The 19730-nt window shown below is 42.1% G+C and overlaps 1 protein-coding gene across 1 annotated transcript in view; it reads right to left on the minus strand.

Annotated features, from left to right (window-relative positions):
- Positions 1 to 285: 285 nt before the first annotated feature.
- KDM1A (lysine demethylase 1A) overlaps positions 286 to 19730 on the minus strand; it is a 66225-nt gene continuing 46780 nt past the window's right edge. The window contains 12 exon segments of the mRNA XM_021717369.1: positions 286 to 785; positions 1958 to 2104; positions 2710 to 2837; positions 4580 to 4694; positions 5068 to 5255; positions 6546 to 6678; positions 10348 to 10459; positions 11526 to 11599; positions 12328 to 12462; positions 13924 to 14014; positions 14440 to 14582; positions 17041 to 17052. Coding sequence (XP_021573044.1) covers positions 600 to 785; positions 1958 to 2104; positions 2710 to 2837; positions 4580 to 4694; positions 5068 to 5255; positions 6546 to 6678; positions 10348 to 10459; positions 11526 to 11599; positions 12328 to 12462; positions 13924 to 14014; positions 14440 to 14582; positions 17041 to 17052 — 1464 coding nt within the window. The 3' untranslated portion in view covers positions 286 to 599.

Here is a 19730-nt window from a genome sequence, read left to right on the forward strand (position 1 = left end):
GAGTCAGTGGTGCCAATCCTGTTGATGTCATCTCTGCATATAGCTAGCTGTTCTCTAGTACAGCTGGCATATTTCATTGTATTTTACTTAAAATAACCTAATTCCTGATGCTGTAATGACTAGAACATTAATCAAGCCTGGACATGCCTAGGACCCACATAAATGAACTAGAATCAGCAGCTATTTCATGTATTACTATTGCCATAGGGTAAAACTGGCATTTCCAAAGGAGTAAACTGCTGTCTTGTATGCAACTCTAACCCAAAGGGGAAACGAGAGGACTGCTTTTATATGAAGTTTTATTCTCAAAATATATAAAAAAAAAAAACCATCACATACCAAGAGACTAATGTGTTATTTCACAGCACTTGCCTCAGTCTTTATGAAGAACAATTTCAAACTAATGGACAAGTTCCTCCCTGTGTTCTATGTTGCTTGAAGAAGGCAAGCTCCTTTGCCAAATCAGGAGCTCCATCAGCCAATCCTAAGCCCAGATGTCAGGGTGGGAGCTTCTCAGTAGAATCTGGTATTGCTAGAAGAGTCTTGCTTACACAGCAAAAGACACCCACGTGGGCCCCTTCCCTCAGAATGTTTCTGTCTCACATGCTCGGGGACTGCTGTGCAGGGACACCTGGTGTGGCCTGGCGAGGAAGGGTATACATGGCCCCCAAGAACTGGTCTGCAATCCTTCCCGCTTCTCGCAGCCCACTCAGCAGAGCACCATGGACTGTGGCTGGGTAGTTACGAATCGTATGTTCTCCCGCAAAGAAGAGTCGTGGAATTGGCTATTTCAGGAAACGGAGAAAATCAACAGGTTGCACATATACCATTATTCTTCTTGTATCTGAACTGCCATATTCCTGTTGTCCTTTGAAGGCTGACACCCCAATTTACTATTCATCATTCTACCCAAGAAGCCCCTTAGCAATAGCAGGCGTTTCCCTCAAATTGACAAGTAGAAATGGGACAATAACTCAGCCCAGCCTCAAGTCTAGAGTGATGCTTAACAACAGCATTTAGGCCGGGCTCCGTGACTCAGCCTGTAATCCCAGCACTTTGGGAGGCCGAGGCAAGGGGACTGCCTAAGCCCACAGGTTCAAGACTAGCCTGGGCAACTTGGCAAGACCTCATCTCTACAATACATCCAACATTAGTCAGGTGTGGGAGTGCATGCCTGTAGTTCCAGCTACTTGGAAAGCTGAGGAGGAAGGATCGCCGCACCCCAGCAGGTTGACACTGGGGTGGCCGTGAGTGTGCCATTGCACTCCAGCCTGGGTGACAGTGAGAGTCCACCTCAAAAAAACAAAACCAAAAAACAGCATTTGTTCTTATTGATCAGGAACACTCACCTTTCAGCTCTGAGCAAGTCTGGGCTATGACCCTGAGGAAGCTCATTGCTCTCTGGAGCAGGATCTGGCATAAGGGACCCAAGGGTATTTCTCAGGGGCATGCCCTGGCAGCCCTGAAACTCCTAGTGGTTGAGACCTTACAATAATCCTATGAACCACTACAAAACAGAAGTGAAATTTAAAATGGTTTTGTGTCTTAGGGGAGGACACTGAATAAGGAAAAAAGTTAATGATTTATTTCCTCCTCTATTTTGAATGCAGACTGCCTAGATTTACAAAGCCAAATCAAGAGAAATCCCTTTTACTCTGCTCTTGACTATTATTATTATTTTGAGTCAGGGTTTCACTTTGTTGCCAAGACCAGAAGTGTAGTGGCACAAAATAATGGCTCACCACAGCCTCTACCTCCTGGGCTCAGACAATTCTTCCACCTCAACCTCCCGAGTAGCGGGACTACAGGCGTGCACCACCATGTGCAGCTTTTCTTCTTCTTTTTTTGTAGACACGGTCTTGCTGTGTTGCCTAGGCTGGTCTCCAACTCCTGGGGGCTCAAGTGATCCTCCCACTTTAGCCTTCCTAAGCCCAGATACAGCCTGCCAGTTTCTCACCTGTGGTGCACCTGGAATTGAGGGGCCGGGAGTGATTGGTTGAGCCATTAAGTCATAGTCATTTCCAGATGACCCTGCAGCTACATAGGAATAGGAGCCCCGGGCCCAGGGATCAGCGCGCCAACGAGACACCACAGTTTCCTTGGGCTAAGGAGAAACCACAAGCAAAAGTCATTATGGAACACCAAGGACAAATCAATCCTTGAAAGGTGCAAAAGCAGTGGTGGGTGGGGGTACAAGTGAGAGGGAGGTAAAAGACTTGAGGCCAAGTGGTGACTACTTTGCTTTAAGATTCACTGAGGCAAAATGATTTCAGACAGCAAGGACGTCTCTGTATTGCCCTCTTACCTATGAATCCAGAGGTCTATACAGGACTTGACACTTCTCTTTTATAAATTCACATGAAGCATTAATATACTTCCCTTCAAAGGAATCCTAAGGGGTTAAAGCATTTCAACAGGCCTAAAGGACAGAAAAAAGTACCAAGAAGTTCTCTTAAGACTTCCCTGAGATCTTCACTGGAGTCTGGCCACTTTGTTTAAAAGGCAGGGATGTGGTGTGACTTCGCAGGCAGAGGAGAAATGCAGCCAACAGTCTTCAGCTTCCCTAGTTCACATACGGCGAGGGGGGACCCTAAACCAGATGCTTGGGGCATGAACTCCAAATACTAATATTTACGTAACCCAGCACACACTTCTTGATTCTGGCTGAAGCCATCCTGGTTTAGTCTGAGCCCCCAGATACCCACTTACCTGGGGCACTGCACTGCTACCAAAAATCCCTTTGAGAATGGCCAGGCATCGACCAACAATCACGTCATCGCTTATATTTTCCATGATACCAGCAGCTTCTCCTGCCACCAGTGCCAACAGTATTGGAGCTGGGGAAACAGAAAGGAAAATTCCAGGGTTTTCCAACAGACTATTCTCAAGAACCTCCTCATCAGGCCCATCTTATTCTTGGTGCTCTGAAATTGGATGACAAGACATGCCACACTACTCGACGGGTTGTCTCTGAAACAGCAAATGGAGCTCCAGCCTAGAAACTGTACAGAAAGGGGCTGGCTGACTAGTGAGTGAAGTGTGACTCACAGGCACTTCACTGTTAAATTTGCAGAATGCAGCAGTCCCAAAGACGTTTCAGACCTTGCTAAAAAAAAAAACTAAAAGCCATCCCTATATTTCAGCACAAGTTCTTGGCCCTGACCACCTCAGAGTGCTCTGTGACAACGGCTTGCATCCCTGTTAGCTATTGCAGGCTCCTCCAAGCCCATAACTGCCTTCAGTCACTCAAATGCTGAAGATTCATGCAGCAGACGCGTGTGACAGGCACGGTACTAGATGATAGGGACACAAAAGATAAAAGGTAGATTATATACTCCATTAGAGTGATAGAAAAGCTATAACGAAAAACACAGGATACAGGGAAAAGAATAGAGGGACTTAATTTAGATTCAGGTCGGTGGGGTATGTGTGTCCTTTCAGCAATATGGACATTTAGGTCAGGACCTGAAGACCGTGTAGAGTAAGCCAGGTTGGGAAGGGAGAGAAGAAAATTCGGCCAGGCCCAGTCCACAGTACATAATGGAGCCCTGAAGTGCATTCCAGGATTCGAGAGCAGACAAGTGTGCCTGGAGCCGGAAGTGGGGAGGACTGAGGATGAGCAAGGAAGTAAGGATGGACTAGACATATTATGAGGAGCCTTCACAAGGGCCAAGGTCAGGCATTTTGACATTTTCTTTCAGCAGTGGAAGGCTACCGACAGCAGAACAGGAATATCAGTAGGAGCTACCGTTAACTGTCCAGGTGAGAGGGAAGAGTATGCCCTGGACAGGGAGGTGGGCAGTGGGAAAGAGAAGTAAATAGGTCTGAGACTATGAGGCTGACACCAACGGGACTTGATGACCTGGAGATGGGGGAGGGAAAGACACCTGGCTGTTGTCAGAAAGCAGTGTGGTCAGGGCACAAAGCGCCCTCTGGAGGTAGAGGCCCTGGGAGTGTGACTGACGGTTCACCTTCAAGCAGTGAGGCGGACAGGAAGAACTGGGGGTGGGCCAAGCCGGTTAGCCAAGGTGCCGACTGTCACACCCTGCCTCTTGGTACTGCTGTGCTGCGGGATGTCCTACTGTTTTATATCCTCTTCTTGGAATAAGAGAGCACATGAATAGACTTTTAAGTCTTCACACTGTATGTGTTAAGAATAGTTCAACTACAGAAGAAAATAACTGAGCGCCAGGGTAGGAGTTTGATAAATTCTGAGGAAAGTGATCACGATCAAAGAACTGGGCAAGCCAGTCTAAGATACTAAAGTCTTAGAATGAGGAATGCAAGTTTCCCCTTCTAGGATGCCTCCCTGGGTTTGAGCTGATTTTTTTTTCAGTAACCTGGGCTTCCAGCCTGTTCTGGAGCTGCCTGCCTCCTTGTTGTACCCCACTCAGTTGTGAGCTCCTTAAGGGCAGGTGCTTTTTCCCCATATCCCCAGTACCGAGAAGTGATTCCAGGAATTGTTTGCTGAGTTAATAAAAAAGAGAAACCGAGGCATATATATTTGAGAAAACTAAAAATATTCTTAGTTCTTGATTCCCATAAGGATATGGAAAAGGTTAAAACTCGAAGGCATTACCTTTATAGAGGTTCCAGAAGAGAAAGAGCTCACCCCTGCTGGCGGTGGTGCTGCCAACATGCCCGAATAAATTGACACTTGGATCCCAGAACACCCGGTCAAAACACAACACCACCTATCGCAAGAAAGGAACACAGGAGCTGGTGACTGAGGCCAGATAACATGGCTCTAAGCATAGCTAGCCTCAACAGGAAGTACTTCTTCCTCTGACTTTAATCAGCTTTCAATATACACCCAGAAATTCCTATTAAAATGCATTACTTAGGTTGACATTTATGACCCCATAAGATCTAAGTGTCCGAATGGACAGATACTTTATAATCAGGCACTGAAGGGAATGAATCAGCAGGCCTCAGCCCTGTTATCACAGTTGAGAGCACAGTCAAATGTACAAAAATGCCAACCAACTCCCCTCCTCACTGAGGACAGGACAGTGAGCCTAAGGCCTGAACACTAGCTTGGAGAGAGAAGTGCCTGGGACCAGTCACCTTGTTAAGGTTGCCAAATCCCATCCTTTGGACCGCGGATGTTTTCCACTCAGGAAGAGGCGGCACAAACTGGACCGCCGGCGGCTGCTGCTTCAACACACCCAGGGGGAGGGTACAGAGAACTGCGTCACACTTATAAATAAAGGTTTGGCTTGTGGAGCGGGTATTCACAGCGATCACCTCACATCCTACAGAGGGGGGGAGAGGCTCATGGTGAGGAGGACAGCATTTACTGACAAGGACACTTAATCTCCAGTGCATAGCAGGATCTCCACCTGCCATTTACTTCTGAGCATAAAGCTGTATTACCTTCATTTTTTAAATTTGTGTTTCACATAAAACTGAGGGAGAGGTGAAATAACATATCAAAAGACACACAAAGCAGCAAGTGCCAGGATTTACATCCTCATAGTCAACTTCCGAGTCCTGGACTGCCACCCCCACACTACCACACTGGTCATCCTCTAGACTAACGAAAGGACCTTACCGCTTACTCAAGTAAGTTAAGGCCAAAAGCAAGAGTAAAATGTCCACCTAAATGGAATGTCTTCCCACTGTGGTTAGCTACTCACTGAGACCCAAGAGCACTGTGCTGCAGTGACCCAAGAAGACTGCTGCAGATCTAGGGCCGCAGGCCGACCCAAGCTGCATGCTGTTCTTGAGAATGCACTGTGATGCTCAGCTCGTCAGAATGAGTGAGTTCGACCTCAGCAAGGGAGCTCACGTTATGATAATAGCATTTTCCTTATTTTTTAATGAATACACACTTACATTGAAGTAGTTCAATGTAAGTATGAGAGCTCAGTGCATGCCCATTTTCTGTCTGTTCTCCCTGTTCTCCATCTGCTGCAAAAGGCTAAAAGCAGTAGATCTCAACATGGTTGACTGGAAGCTACCTCTGATGGGAAAATTAAATGGGAAACGATTTCAGTGGTTGCAAAAAAAAAAGTGCAGTAATCTCAACAACTCCAGGGAAGAGGCCAAGCAGGGTAGGATTGGTGGCTACATTTCTACTTCTCCTGCCTACACAGTCCTACAAGGGCTCTTGGAGGCAAAGCTGATATGCTATCCTAAGGAGTCAACTTATTGGCAGGACTGCTCCTGAACGAGGAACCAATCTAAGCCAATGAGCCCACTGACTACAAAAAACCAGAACAGAACCAAAGACCAAGTTGCAGATGAGGAAATATAAGGGGTGGGTCCCACTGAAGCCCAGGGGCCACAATCCTGGTATTTATGCATAAATATAGCAAAATGCTTGTCTAAAGTTTCTGGTTTATAAAATGAGAGGGGTTAGAACCACCAAAAATTTTGTAGGCGTAATCATCTGTAAATCCAAGTTTTTATCTAGGTGCCATGATTTATAAAATATTTCCACAAGAATGTGCCAATATTCTTGCTGTAGAGGTCCTACCCAACGAAAGCTCAGGCCACTTTTGGGAGAGGAGCTCTATTTTACCCGGAAAGTTGGGACATACCTGAAGCTGTATAGCGAACCTGTCGCACTGCTGTGTTCAGTTTAATGTCTAGGCCTTCTGCTAAAGCCACAGGCACACACGAATAGCCGTTCCTCACTGTCAAGTGGCTGCCAGTAAACTCAAAGTCATCATCCTAAAGATGAAAGAAAAGGACATCTTTCCAATAGTTTTTTAATCCCATCGATGCCAAGTGCTCCTACTTCTGTATACTTTTTTGAAAAACACAAGTTTGTGCAAGCAGTATTTTAAGGCAGCAATTCAAGCATAATCATTCAGTATTCAGCTATAAGAATAGCTGAAACTAAAAGAAACTGAAGGAAAAAGAAAAAACACCAAAATGTCCCTAACCTTTTTGGGCAGTGACATTAGGGAAATTTCATTTTTTCCCTAGATAGTTTTTTATTGTCACTGTCCTATTCCATCAAATCCAGACCCTCCAGAGAGGTTAGGGCAGGAGGGTGGAAGGGGGAAGCAAAGATTTCGTAAACTCAGATGACGAGATATCATTCCAATTTATTTATTTGGCTTCTGAATGCATCACAGATTTTCAGGGTATCAGATTCACCGTCATGATTTGATTTTCTTTTACCTAAGAGCAAAATCAGGTTTTATTCCTTACATTTACAGGTTTTAAAGTTGAGGAAGCCTTCCAAAACCAAAGTCAGTCAAATAGATGGAGACAATCTAAGATCAAGAGTGGCCCAAGACAAGCCATACACGAGCTTTGGCCTGAAAGTGAAGAATCCCCCAAATGATCTTATTTCTTTAAATTTACTGAATAATTTTCTACAGTGAGAAACTTCCATAAGCCAGTCAGCATTTCTAACTTCATGAAGTTCTTGGGGGAAAATGTACCAATACTTCGTATGAATTAGATAAAAATATGGGGTTGACAGTAACTCTCACTACTTGTGACTGGCTCATCTGCTCCCCATATGGATCAGTCGAAACCACCTAGATTCAAAATGTATACTATTACAAATAGATGTTGAAACTCCAAATGATAAACTGATGGCTGGTGGGACCTAATTTAGTACTTACATGAAAAACCAAAAAGAAACTGGGATTTCTATAAGATTTTACCACTAATAATAAGTGCAAATACTACAATACTGTAATACAAACACTACAAAATACCAACTTATAATTCAAAGATTAAGAAGTCGAAATGATTTACTAGGAAGATATAAAAACTAAAATATGTATGTAAAAATGCACTTACATGGTTGATTTTTAATCCTCTGTACTCAGATGTCCTCTCTGAGGGGACATTGTAAATCTAGCAAACCGCTCTGATGTCCCCTCTCAGGGGACATAAGGAGATTGTTGGCGATTATATTTATACAGGGCAAACTTATGCCAGAGCCAATTTTTAAAAAATGTGTGCTTCCTTGAAGTTTTCCATTCAAATTGCACAAAAAAGCAGATAAAGAGATGGAATATATTACTGAGATATGACTGATCAGTTGAGAAGTGGTTTCCAGGAATCACAAGGATGTACTTCCGCACTGTCATCCAATAACAGACTGGCAATAAATTATATATTATTAACATGGGAGGAAGAAAACGAGACTGCATTATATGCTAGAATAGAAAAACACCAGGTGGACGATGTCAAACAAATTCCTATTGCACAGCATGTATCAGTGAACCTGCAATGCATGTCAGTGACTGTTTCACACATTACCACATGTAAGAAAAATACAAGACGAAAGATTTGGATTTTTTGTCATAAATAAGTTCCTCAATGTCCAAAATTCCATTATAAGCCCAATATCATTACAATAAAACAATTGGTTCCAATGCTATACTATCTAATAAGATGTAATTTGTTTTTCACTATTTCGTAAAAAGTGTGACTGAGTTGCTGGTAGGTGACCCATGAGATATCTCTGAGGGCAAAGGGCTAACAAAGAAGCCAAAACAAGTAAAGAAAAGAATGGTGCTGGAATAATCAGGTAACCATATGGAAAAACGAACCCTTCCTTCACCTCTCACCATACACAAAAATTAACTCAAAATGGACTACAGACCTAAAAAGAGCTAAACCCATAAAACTTCTGGAAGAATACACAGGAGAAAATCTTTGTAACCTCAGACAAGACAAAGATTTTTTAGGATGAAAAAGTCTAAAAGAAAAAGTCACTTTTTGAATATTTTTTTTGAGTCAGCGTCTCACTCTGTCGCCCAGGTTGGAGTGCAGTGGCATGCTCACAGCCACCCCAGTGTCGACCTGCTGGGCTCTGGCGATCCTTCCGTCTCAGTCTTCCAAGTAGCTGGAACCAAAGGCGTATACCACCACGCCCAGCTTATTTTTTGATTTACTGTAGAGATGAGATCTTGTCACGGCCTAAGCTAGTCTGGACTCAGGCAATCCTCTCACCTCTGCCTCCCAAAGTGCTGGGATTAAGATGTGACACCATTCCTGGCTAGAAAAAGTTTATAAATAAGACTTAATAAAACTAAAAATTTTTACACTTTGAAAGATATTTAGATAAGGAAAGGCAAGTAACAGACTAGAAGAAAATATCTGCAAAACAAAAATGTGGCCAAATGTGGTGATTCATGCCTGCAATCAGCACTTTGGGAGGCGCAGGCGGGAGGACAGCTTGAGCCCAGGAGTTCATGACCAGCCCAGACAACACAGTGAGATCTTGTCTCAACAATAAGTGAAAAATTACCCGGCTATGGTGGCACACACCTGTAGTCCCAGCTACTCAGGAGGCTGAGGTGGGAGGATTGCTTGAGCACAGGAGTTGGAAGCTATAGTAAGCCATGACCATGCCACTGCACTCCAGCCTGGGCGACAGAGTGAGACTCTGACTCAAACAAACAAAACCCCCAAAATTTGACAAGACTTCTGCCCAGAATGTAAATAACATAATAATAAACTCTTACAGCTCAACCCAACAGTCAACCAGATTTAATGCAGGCTAAAGAGCTGAAAGGACAACTCACCAAAGACATGAATGGCTCAAGAGCACATGATGCTCTCCATCACTAGAAATCAGTGAATGCCAGTACTACTATACCCAGCAGAATGGCTAACTTTTCGACTGGCATTACCCAGTGTCGGTGAAGATTTAGAGCAAATGGAACTTTCATACACTGCCAGTGGGAGGACAATTTGGAAAATAGTTTAGTGATGTTAAAAATCTACCTTCTGTAATGCCTAGCAATTCCACTCCTAGATATTTACCCAACAGAGAGACATGAACGTTCATAAGCAGCTTTATTCACTAGTCAAAAGAGGGAAAGGAAACAGCCCAGCTGCCCATCAATGCACCAGTGAGTGCACAATCTGTGGTACATCCATACAATGGAATTCTACTAAATAAAAAGGAATAAATCACTGATACATGCAGCAACAAAGATGAATCTCAAAAACTTCATGCACATCTCAGAAACTCTATGCTAAATGAAATAAGTCACACACAAAAGGTTATGTACTATATGACTGAATTTATATGAAATTGTCGAATAAGCAAAATTACAGTGACAGAAAGCCAATCGGTGCTTGTCCGGGGTCAGGAGCTAGATGACGGGGGATTAGCTGCAAAGAGGCAGGAGAAAACTGTTCAAAACGATGGAAATGCTCTGCATCTTGATTGTGGTGGTGGCTCATGACTAAGTCGGTCTGGCAAATCACGAAACTGTTCACTTTAAATGGGTGAATTTCATTGTATGTAAATGATATCTCTTACTAAAGCAGTTTAAAAACACACATACACAAAACCATCGGTTTCTCTTACAAGTCCTCTCAAAGACATGTGCAACAAAATAAGCAATAAGGGAAATTTACCTGATCCCAGTGTTTAAGGGAGAGAGTAGAGAGAGGTGTGGCATTAGCAAATTCAAGATTTGCAAAATGCCAATCAAGTATTTGTCTGTCTCTTGATGAGAGATACACATCACTGCAAAAGAAGAACAACAAGGGAGTGTGGGTTATTAAAAGTCATACTACCATTCTCAGTGAGATGTGGGTGGTCTTAGTAACTGTGTCAGCAGAACCTCAGTTGGGACTTTGCTTATGTGAAAAAAGGAATAGGTCAAAAAATGGGATCTTATCTGTCTCATTAACCTCTTTACCTCTGGTGCCTAAAGCAGTGCCAAGCTCATTATGTAAAGCAAATTACAGTGAGGTCTCATTTGCCTAAAAAAAGATTTCTTCATACTAAGTCACACAGCATTATAAAAGCTTACTAGTTGTAAAAAAATAAATAAATAAATAAAAATGTTGCCTTATGACTTTATAGAAAAGATAGGCAATATCACTGACTCTAGAACAAAAGCAGATGGAGAAGAATGCACATGAGACATCCACTCAGCATTCACTGTCAAAAACCCAAAGGAAATAAGTCCCCAGAATTATGGAAATTTAGGCAGCAACACTTTCTGTCTCACACAAGGAAGACAATTTCCATCTTCATCCAAATACTGGACCTTATGGACAAAGACTATTTCTTCAAAAACAATCTGCTTAGTTATTGAGGATACACACACAATAAATTATAAGAGTAGGAGACTTAGGCCAGGTTCGGTGGCTCAGCCTGTAATCCCAGCACTTTGGGAGGCGAGGTGAGTGGACTGCCTGATCCTGTGGGTTCGAGACCAGCCCTGGCAACTTGGTGAGACCTCGTCTCTACAATAAATCACAAAAAAAATTAGCCAGGTGCGGTAGTGCGCATCTGTAGTTCCAACTACTTGGAAGGCTGAGGCAGAAGGATCGTCGGAGCCCAGCAAGTCGACTCTGGGGTGGCCATGAGCATGACACTGCACTCCAGTTGGGTGACGGAGTGAGACTCCAACTCAAAAAAAAAAAGTAGGAAACTTAGAGGTTCAAGTATTTTTCCATTCATTAAACAATTTAGAACCTATTCACTGAATATAAATAAAAGCTCTCTGGGCTGTATAATTTTCCTTCTAAATCGGTCTAAAAGAAGAGTCAAAGCTATCCTTCTAAATGTTTGTGTTCCTTACCTTGGGGGGTTGGCTTCCAATTCTTGAAGTTTTTCTTCTAGCTTTCCTTGTGTTTCAGCTAATTCATCATATTCCTGATAAAATTAAGTGAATCTGATTTATCCTGAAGGGTCAGATATCCACCTAGTTTCTTTATGCTATGAGGTCTAAGGTCTGGGTCATATTTCCTATTAAGTCATATATAAGAAGTATGGCTCAATTAAGGCTGGGGTTGGAGCTCAAAGATTTTTGTTCTTTGAGACAAGTTATGATTGTGGGCCTGGAGTAAGAAGGTAGGGGCAGGGGGGAGATACGGAAGGAGAATATAAAAGAAGCAGTACACTGGTGTCCTACAAAGTTAGGATAAAAAATAATTTCCTGAGCATTACCATGTTCCTAGCTCTGGGACAAGCACTTCAGGTACATAATTTTTATTATGAAGCTTTATTTACAGATGAGGCAATTGAGGAGTCCAAGTCACATGGCTAGGAAATACCAAATCAGGTAATATGACTCCAAATGACTCTGAAGTCTAAATTCATTGTCATTATTCTCAGCTGCTAGGGATAAACTAAGTCACAGAGGGGTAAACCGCAGTCTAAGTTAAAATGATAAGATTAGTAAGACACGGTAAGAATTCTGCAAGACAAGCAGACAGATCTCAAGGCAAACTAACCCACTAAGTCCCCACGGCTCCTCATGTACCAAGCCCTCATCTTCATACTGCAGGCACCTGTGACTTTCTCTCTTCCAAAGTTCCCCAGACCTATACTGTTTCTCAGGATTCCAAGCAAAGCCAGTCAGGCATGTACGTATACCACACCTTGCAAAGAGCAGTCAGATCCCTGTGTTTGCTTTTCACTAAGAACTCAGCAGTAATATCTCTGGGTGGCTTTACTTCAGATGCTTCTTTATATTGCTGATGGAGTTCTTTAATTTTCTCTTTCAAATTTACCATCTAAGAGGAAAAAGTGCAATTTTACCATTCCAGATAGCAATGTAATGCATAACAATGTTACACGTCCCCTTGGTTTTGGCTCCCCCCCTTAAACTGCTATGACACCAAAACAGGGCTCCAATGCAAGGTCCTTGGAACTCTTGTAAGCTACATCATGACGTTCGGGAAACACACAGAAGAACCCTAACACTATCAGGTAAGTAAGACTGGCTCTGTCTTCCAAAACTAATGAGAAAGGTGAGGAGTGTTCCACTAATTTAAACAAATGGAGTAACAGTACTGAAATCCATTTAATTTCTATGAAAAACAAACTACCACCAATTTAACCTAAACTTATTTGGAGAAACAAATTGTCATGTTTTCTTTTTGAAATATGTAAAAAGTTCACATCACCACACAAAGAACCTTAAGGAACCATTCTTACTGTTAGTTTTTTCAAGTTTCTGGTGATACTACACAGGACTGGGGTGATAGTTAAAGCCTGAAACTGGGCTCCCCAGATGTACTGCCCGTTGGCAGTTCTCAAGCCACGCTTTCCACTTCATCCTCTCAGCCATGAAGGTGAGCTGCAGCCCTCCTCACGTGGCAGGATGAAGAAAGGAGGCCCCAGAGTGAAGCAAGAGTGTAGGCACAGACACACCCAGGGGCTGGTTTCGCCCTAAGCTGACAAGTCTGCAGGATGAGGAGAAGCAAATGGTTGGACTTGAACACCCTGGAGCCCAGGGCTCCGGCGGTAGAGAAGAGCAACAGACACAGCATTGAGGAATGGAGGTGGGGGATGCTGGCAGCGCAAGAGAAGTGATGATGGCACTGAGCTGGCTGCTGATTTGCTGACCTTCATCAAAGGGAACTCAGCCTCAGTACAGCTGTCCTCCCACTAGTCCTAAAACTCAGCCAAGGGCATTAGAACAGCTTTGGACCAGGCAAATGGAACCAGACACACAGGAAAGACCTATTTCTCCTGGCAACAATTTATCAATGGCGCCACACTAAAAGACTGACAGATAAAACAATGCCTTTCACTAGTCATTTTTTTCTTTTTTAAAGAGACAGGGTCTCACTCTATTGCCCAGCTGGAGTATAGTGACACAATCATAGCTCACTGCAGCCTCCAACTCCGGGGCTCAAGCAACCCTCCTGCGTCAGCCTCCCATGTAGCTAGGACTACAGGCACATGCCACTGCAACCAGCTAATTTTCAAATTTTTTTAGAGACATGGTCTTGCTATGTTGGCCAGACTGGTTGGTCTCAAACTCCTGGCCTCAAGCAATCCTCCCATCTCAACCTCCCAAAGTGCTGAGATTGCAGATTGAGCCACTGTGCAAGCCTCTTAAGAATAAGTCCCAGCTGTGCAGACCTTCTCTTCCAAAGAGGAAAAAACCCAGGAATGCTTTGAAAATTTCTAAAGGCTTTTTCTTCTACTGAAGTGTCTTTAGCAATGAAGAAAATATAGAATTTTACCTTATTAAGAAGTTCCTTCAATTCTTCCTGAGTTTTCACTATCTTCTTCCAGTGTTCAATCTGCTCATCTTTGACATGCTTTTCTTGTAACCTATGAGAGACCATATGTATAACCCAGTCCCACAGGCAACTATGCAGAACACAGTGTTCATAAAGAACATTCAAGGCCCACCGAAACTTCTAATACTTAGGAACAAGAATACTTAGGAGCTTCTAATACTTAGGAACAAGAAAAGTTGGCTGGTGGCAAATTATTTTCTAGGCTATGTTAAATACAGCATAATACAATAAAAACAATGAATTAAGCATAATACAATAAAAACAATGAATTTCAAAAGTGAAAGGGGTCTTAAGGATCATGTAATTATGTTAAATGCTTTCTACTTTTTAATTTAATGCTTTCACATGAAAATAAGTGAATACTGGTTCAAATAAGACTTGCTGAAAAACTTAAAACATAAACAGCAAATCTTTACATGGATTTCACTATACAATAAGCAGTACCAAAGTACTTACTGAATGACAACTTCCAATGCCTGGCCCAGGGACACAGGCTTATTATTGAGGACATTGAAGTCTAGCTGATGACTAAGGTAAGATGTAGCTTCTAGCAACCGGTTAAACTCTTGCTCTACCATTTCATCTTTCTCTTTAGGGACCTGAAAATCCGAAGTATAGCAGAGTTGGTTCTTGTAAGACTAAACATAACCATCCATGAAAACACAAATGCTCTACAATTTAAAAAGGTCAAAATATGTGTCTCAAAGGGGAAACCGTTGAGGACAATGATTCAAATTTTCTTTTCCATGAAGTGGTCAAATCCATTTAAATGAGATATGAAATGTTTTGGCCCTGACATTTCCCTCTTCTCCCACTTCTACCCTCAGAGCTGGGACTCCACTTCTATTAATAGCCACAAGATTTATACTGGTGCCAACCGAAGTCACATGGAGCACAGGGGCACTGAGCTGACATGCACTGAGTTGAGCTGGGCTGACATGCAAATAACACACTAGAAAAGTCCCAGGGAACAAAAACTATGTCAAAACACCCGAGGACCTTCCAGAGTAGGGGCAGGAAGGGAAAATAAGAAGCCCAAGTTATCTGTGTCCCTTCGAAGCTGGGGGTAGGGAAGAGAGAAGTGAGATAAGAAGACACTAGCACTTTTATTTTGCAGAGTAATAATGCTTTATGGCACTGATAAGTTCAGAGCTGAATGTCCAAAGCTCTGAGAGAGACTACGAGTAACTGAAGGACCAGAAGGCCTGGCTCCTTACTGATGTGGATGAAGGGAACAGACTGCAAAGCAGGTTATCAAGCTGAAGACCATGCTCCCAGCCATGCCATGTCCCTGTCTACTGATAACATCAGCTAGCTGACACACACCCCTCTGTGGCTGCTAAATTCAGCCCCAAATAAGCTGCATCTGCCATCCAACTGCTGAATTCATAGCAGCATTGAGAGAAGGAAAAGAGCAGATCTAAGGCAAAGCATCTCTCTCCATAAGCTGGGCATCAACTGGGAAATGGCATTCAAAATATGGAATTTCACTTGAAGTCAACCTAAGACTGGTAAAGCAATAAAGCAAATTCTAGTAAACACTAAGAGACTAAGGCGTGATCTTTTACAATCAGAGGCAACTGACTGTCAACAAAACCATCACAGTGAGATGCCACCTTATGTAAGACTCCTTCGTTTTTGCCCTTTCTCTCACTAAACACAATTTCAAAGCACTAGCCTATGCTCCTTCACTGATCACACAAATAATTAGTTCTATGAGATGGGCTATCATGTGGCAAAAAAAATCTGGAGAGAAGGGCAATCAGCACCCAAAAGGGAAGAGGACTGCAACTCTCCTTCAGAGATGTAAACATGACAGGCACCAGAGCTGACTTAATCAAAATCATATTTCTACGTTCTAAAAAGGCTAACTGAAGTCCCATGGAGCAGAAGTTCTAAAAGACTATGCATGGGTGAGAGCAAGAGATCTTTATGAATGAGAGAATCACACTTAGCCTAAAGAAAACCTAAATCCTTGGAAGTGTTCCTATTTGTGTTGAGAAACGAGGCAGGCTTTGGATGCCTGGTGCCATTCATAGCAAAGTAATACCCAGGACTTGGTGAGGCAGAAACATCTGACCTACCCATTCAACTTCCTGGCCAAAAAAGAGCTCGTGGTGACTTTCCTACTTGTTTTCATCACACAGCTATGAGAGCTCATGGAAGAGAGCCTCTTGTCAGGAATTTCACCTGCTTCTCATCAGTTACTTTTCCTCATTGATGTGATATGCGATGACCATATACGGAGCAATTCAAACAATGATGAAACAAAACCCTCAAAAACTTGGGCAAATCCTGCAGTGAAGCCACAAAAGATGGTTGTGAAAGTCTAAATCTGATGCTCCTTTCAAAAATGAAACAATTACATTTCAACATGAAATCTAGTTTGTCACAAGATCTTAACTGGTCACAGATGCAATGTGCATGACTGTTTTTCCTGGAGTATAAAAAAGTGGAATTTCTGTGTGTGGCTTCTAAAATGCCTAGCAAGAAGATGCTACAGCAGCAGGAGGGACTAGATCACATATGCCTCTCCAACAGGGCAGAATGTGCCAATATACAAGTGTGCAAAAGGTACAGATTAAAGCTCTTCCAGTGTCAACTGGATGGCTTGCTTCAGACAAGCTTTAATCTTTCCAGCTAGGGTGACAGTCACACAAGGAAGTTCATACTGAAAAAGTACGCAGCACTCAGGCTCAGTAACTGGGGTCCAGGGTGTGTGGTTGAGAAATATTTAAAGGGACACTGTCAAGGTTAGAGGGACCAAATTTGACCTTTTGTTTCTTCCCTCTGTTTGCTGAGCAGCCCACTTGATTCATTACACTTTCCCCTTTAGTCCACCCACACCCCCACAAAAAACCTGGCGTTTTACATGCGCTTTCAATGACAAAAACTCAAATGGCACCAGCCCAACATATAGGCGCAACTCTACAACAACAAACCAGTGTGAATGTATGATGGAGAGGATCTTCGAAAGGAAAAGATTTAAGTTTCAAGCTTTTAATGGGTTATTGTAAACAGTGAAGAAAATGATTTGAAAAATTATGAAAAAAATACCTTGACAGTGTCCTTTTAACCAGTGCAGCAGAGAGAGAAATAAACTGTAAATAACAGCCCAACAGCCACGTCAAGTTTAGTTTTGTACGACAGCAGTAAAATCAAGGCTTTAAACACACAGCATGACAGAAGCATTCTGTTAGCTCAGAAGCTGCAACCACCAGAGAAATGAGGAACAAAATATACAGAGACCAAATGGGAAAGTCAAAGCACAGGAATGGCCAAAAGAAAGGCAGTTTAAAAAAGGCAGAGGAGGGGGAGATGTCAGAAAGCAATGAGGAATAAAGCAAAACTCAAAAGAGGAAAGGAAAAACACAGAACAGTAACAACAGTCAAACAAACAAAAATCAAACCAAAAGGTTACTGCCACGTTTAACTGACAACCAGACAACATCTCCAGTATACCACTCTAACCCAAGGCTCAGTTCTGTGAGATGACTGAAACACTCCATAATCAGGCCCCATCCGCTTTTTGCCCAGTTAAGCGGTTAAAGGAAAGCTGCAAGTGACATGGGGTAGCTTTGAAACCTAGATTTTTTTCCCCTGAACTTTAAAATTCCACTTTGAAATTAAAGGAATATTTGGAAAATCATAAATATTTATCCATTAGGAAATCAATACTGACTGGGAGAAAACTAAAACGTGTTTTTAATCTTTTTCAAAATCTTGAGTTCACTTCTAACAATAAGCTAGTTAGAAATATTTTATTTGACGTACCCAGACAATGAAAAGAACTCCAGCAAATGACTACCTAGCATCCCCAAACTACCCAGGTTTCAGGTCATTTATTTCCCCTTAATGAGAAGCTTTGGGTTCTATTAGTTCTACAAATAATTACAAAACAAGAATAACATAATGGAATTGAAATATTGACAATCTGTAAATACAGGGCACAATAATTTTAATTTTACCTGGCCATTCTATTCTAGGTCTTTAACTGGCATCCTAAGAAAGAAACTTAACAAATGACTACAAAGGGTTAATTTAGAAGGCAGATATATTTCTACATTATAACACAATGAGAATTTACAAACAGCAGACTAAGAAGCATTTTTGGGGGGGAGGAAAAATAAAATATACAGAGCCTTCTATCTAAGAAGCAAACAAAAAGGATATCACTTTAAATATATTTTTATTATCACTTCTCAAAGTCATTTATTTCTCTATGAAAGGTTCCAGGTAAATGGTTCCTTTAAGATTAACAGAATCTGTTCTAAAATGGTTCAGTTCTGATTGTTTTGTAGATTACATGGAGTGTCCCCTAAACATGGCCGGGGGAGAAGAGACCTATGCAGAATAAACTTAAGGAGAGCCAAACAACTTTTGGGACAAGGTCCCTTAATCCTGCAAGAAGTAATCTCAAAGGAAGGACAGCCCTCCTGACTCCCATCTCTGGCTGCATCCTACTATTACTAGCTCTTTAGGTCTTCAAAAAACATTGTGCATCTTTCTTTCTTCTTTTGTGTGCATCTTTCTTACTTCCAGTGTCCTGCTCCAGCAGGAGAGCAGAATGGAGTTAAGGGCAGCAACGTACTAGGTAGAGAGTTCTGAGATTTAGCCAGAGAAATCCTCAGGAAGAATCACACTTTGAAAAAGACTGTAATAGCCAAATCTGACCACTGGAGGCCTCAGTCAATCTCTACCTCCCCATCCCAAGCCACTGAACACTTCTACAATTATGGTAAAACAGAAGGTCTAAGCATTAGTTTCTTTGGTAAGACCTGGAAAAAGAAATTTATATCTAAAGAGTTTCTAATTTCAGCTTCTCCCAAGCAAGTCAAGGGAAATGAGATATAGCTATTATTCCTAAAGGGAGAATATATCCTTAATCCAAATAAAATTCAGTGTGATTCTGTAAATCTTTCAACTGTTGTCCCCCTGCTCCTCCTCCACCCAATCCATAAGGAATCTTTCAAGGAACAGAAATCACTGACTTCTTTACAGCAATGGCTGAGGTGTGTAGAGAAGACACACATGACACACTTAAGTAGTTATCTCTAATAGCTTTTGGCAAATATGTAAAGATGCTCAGTAAATTATTGTTAAATGAATAAATTAAAGTTGAGAAAAGCAAAGCCAGTATTATAATGATACTTAAGGGGCAAAAACTATTTTGCAACTTCAGGGCTATTAAAGACAGGCCTGAGATTTTTACATTTATAAAAAGCAGGGTTTGGCAGCCATAACTTCAAAGGGTAAAGACTGTCATAAAGATACTCAAAATGCTTCATCAAAGGAAGACGAAACCAAAAAGGGCAACAGGCCTGTGTTGGAAGTGTAGTAAACTAAGCACCACTGTATATGAATACAAACACTGGCTAAGACATGGTATGTACTGAATATGGATAGTGAATGGTCTTTGTAAGAGACCTGACACCCATTACCTTTCTCTCTCACTTGTCTTTCTTCCTCATAACCGCTAAACCGTTCCCAAGAAGAAAATCAAGGTCTCAGTTTCTCAAAGTACACACAAACACTCCAAAGGAAAACAGAGACCTTGCAATATAGAATGTTATAACAATGTAGAAATTTGAAATACCTGTTTCATTGTTAAAAAAAAGAGCCAGGCTCTGTGGCTCAGCCTGTAATCCCGTGCCTTTGGGAGGCTGAGGTGAGTGGATTGCCCGAGCCTGTGGTTCGAGACCCCACCTGGGCAGCGAGACCTCATCTCTACAATAAATCAAAAAATC

This window comes from Carlito syrichta, unplaced genomic scaffold, assembly GCF_000164805.1.
Source record: "Carlito syrichta isolate Samal-C Ts95f unplaced genomic scaffold, Tarsius_syrichta-2.0.1 Scaffold108052, whole genome shotgun sequence".
In the NCBI taxonomy this organism is placed as follows: domain Eukaryota; kingdom Metazoa; phylum Chordata; class Mammalia; order Primates; family Tarsiidae; genus Carlito; species Carlito syrichta.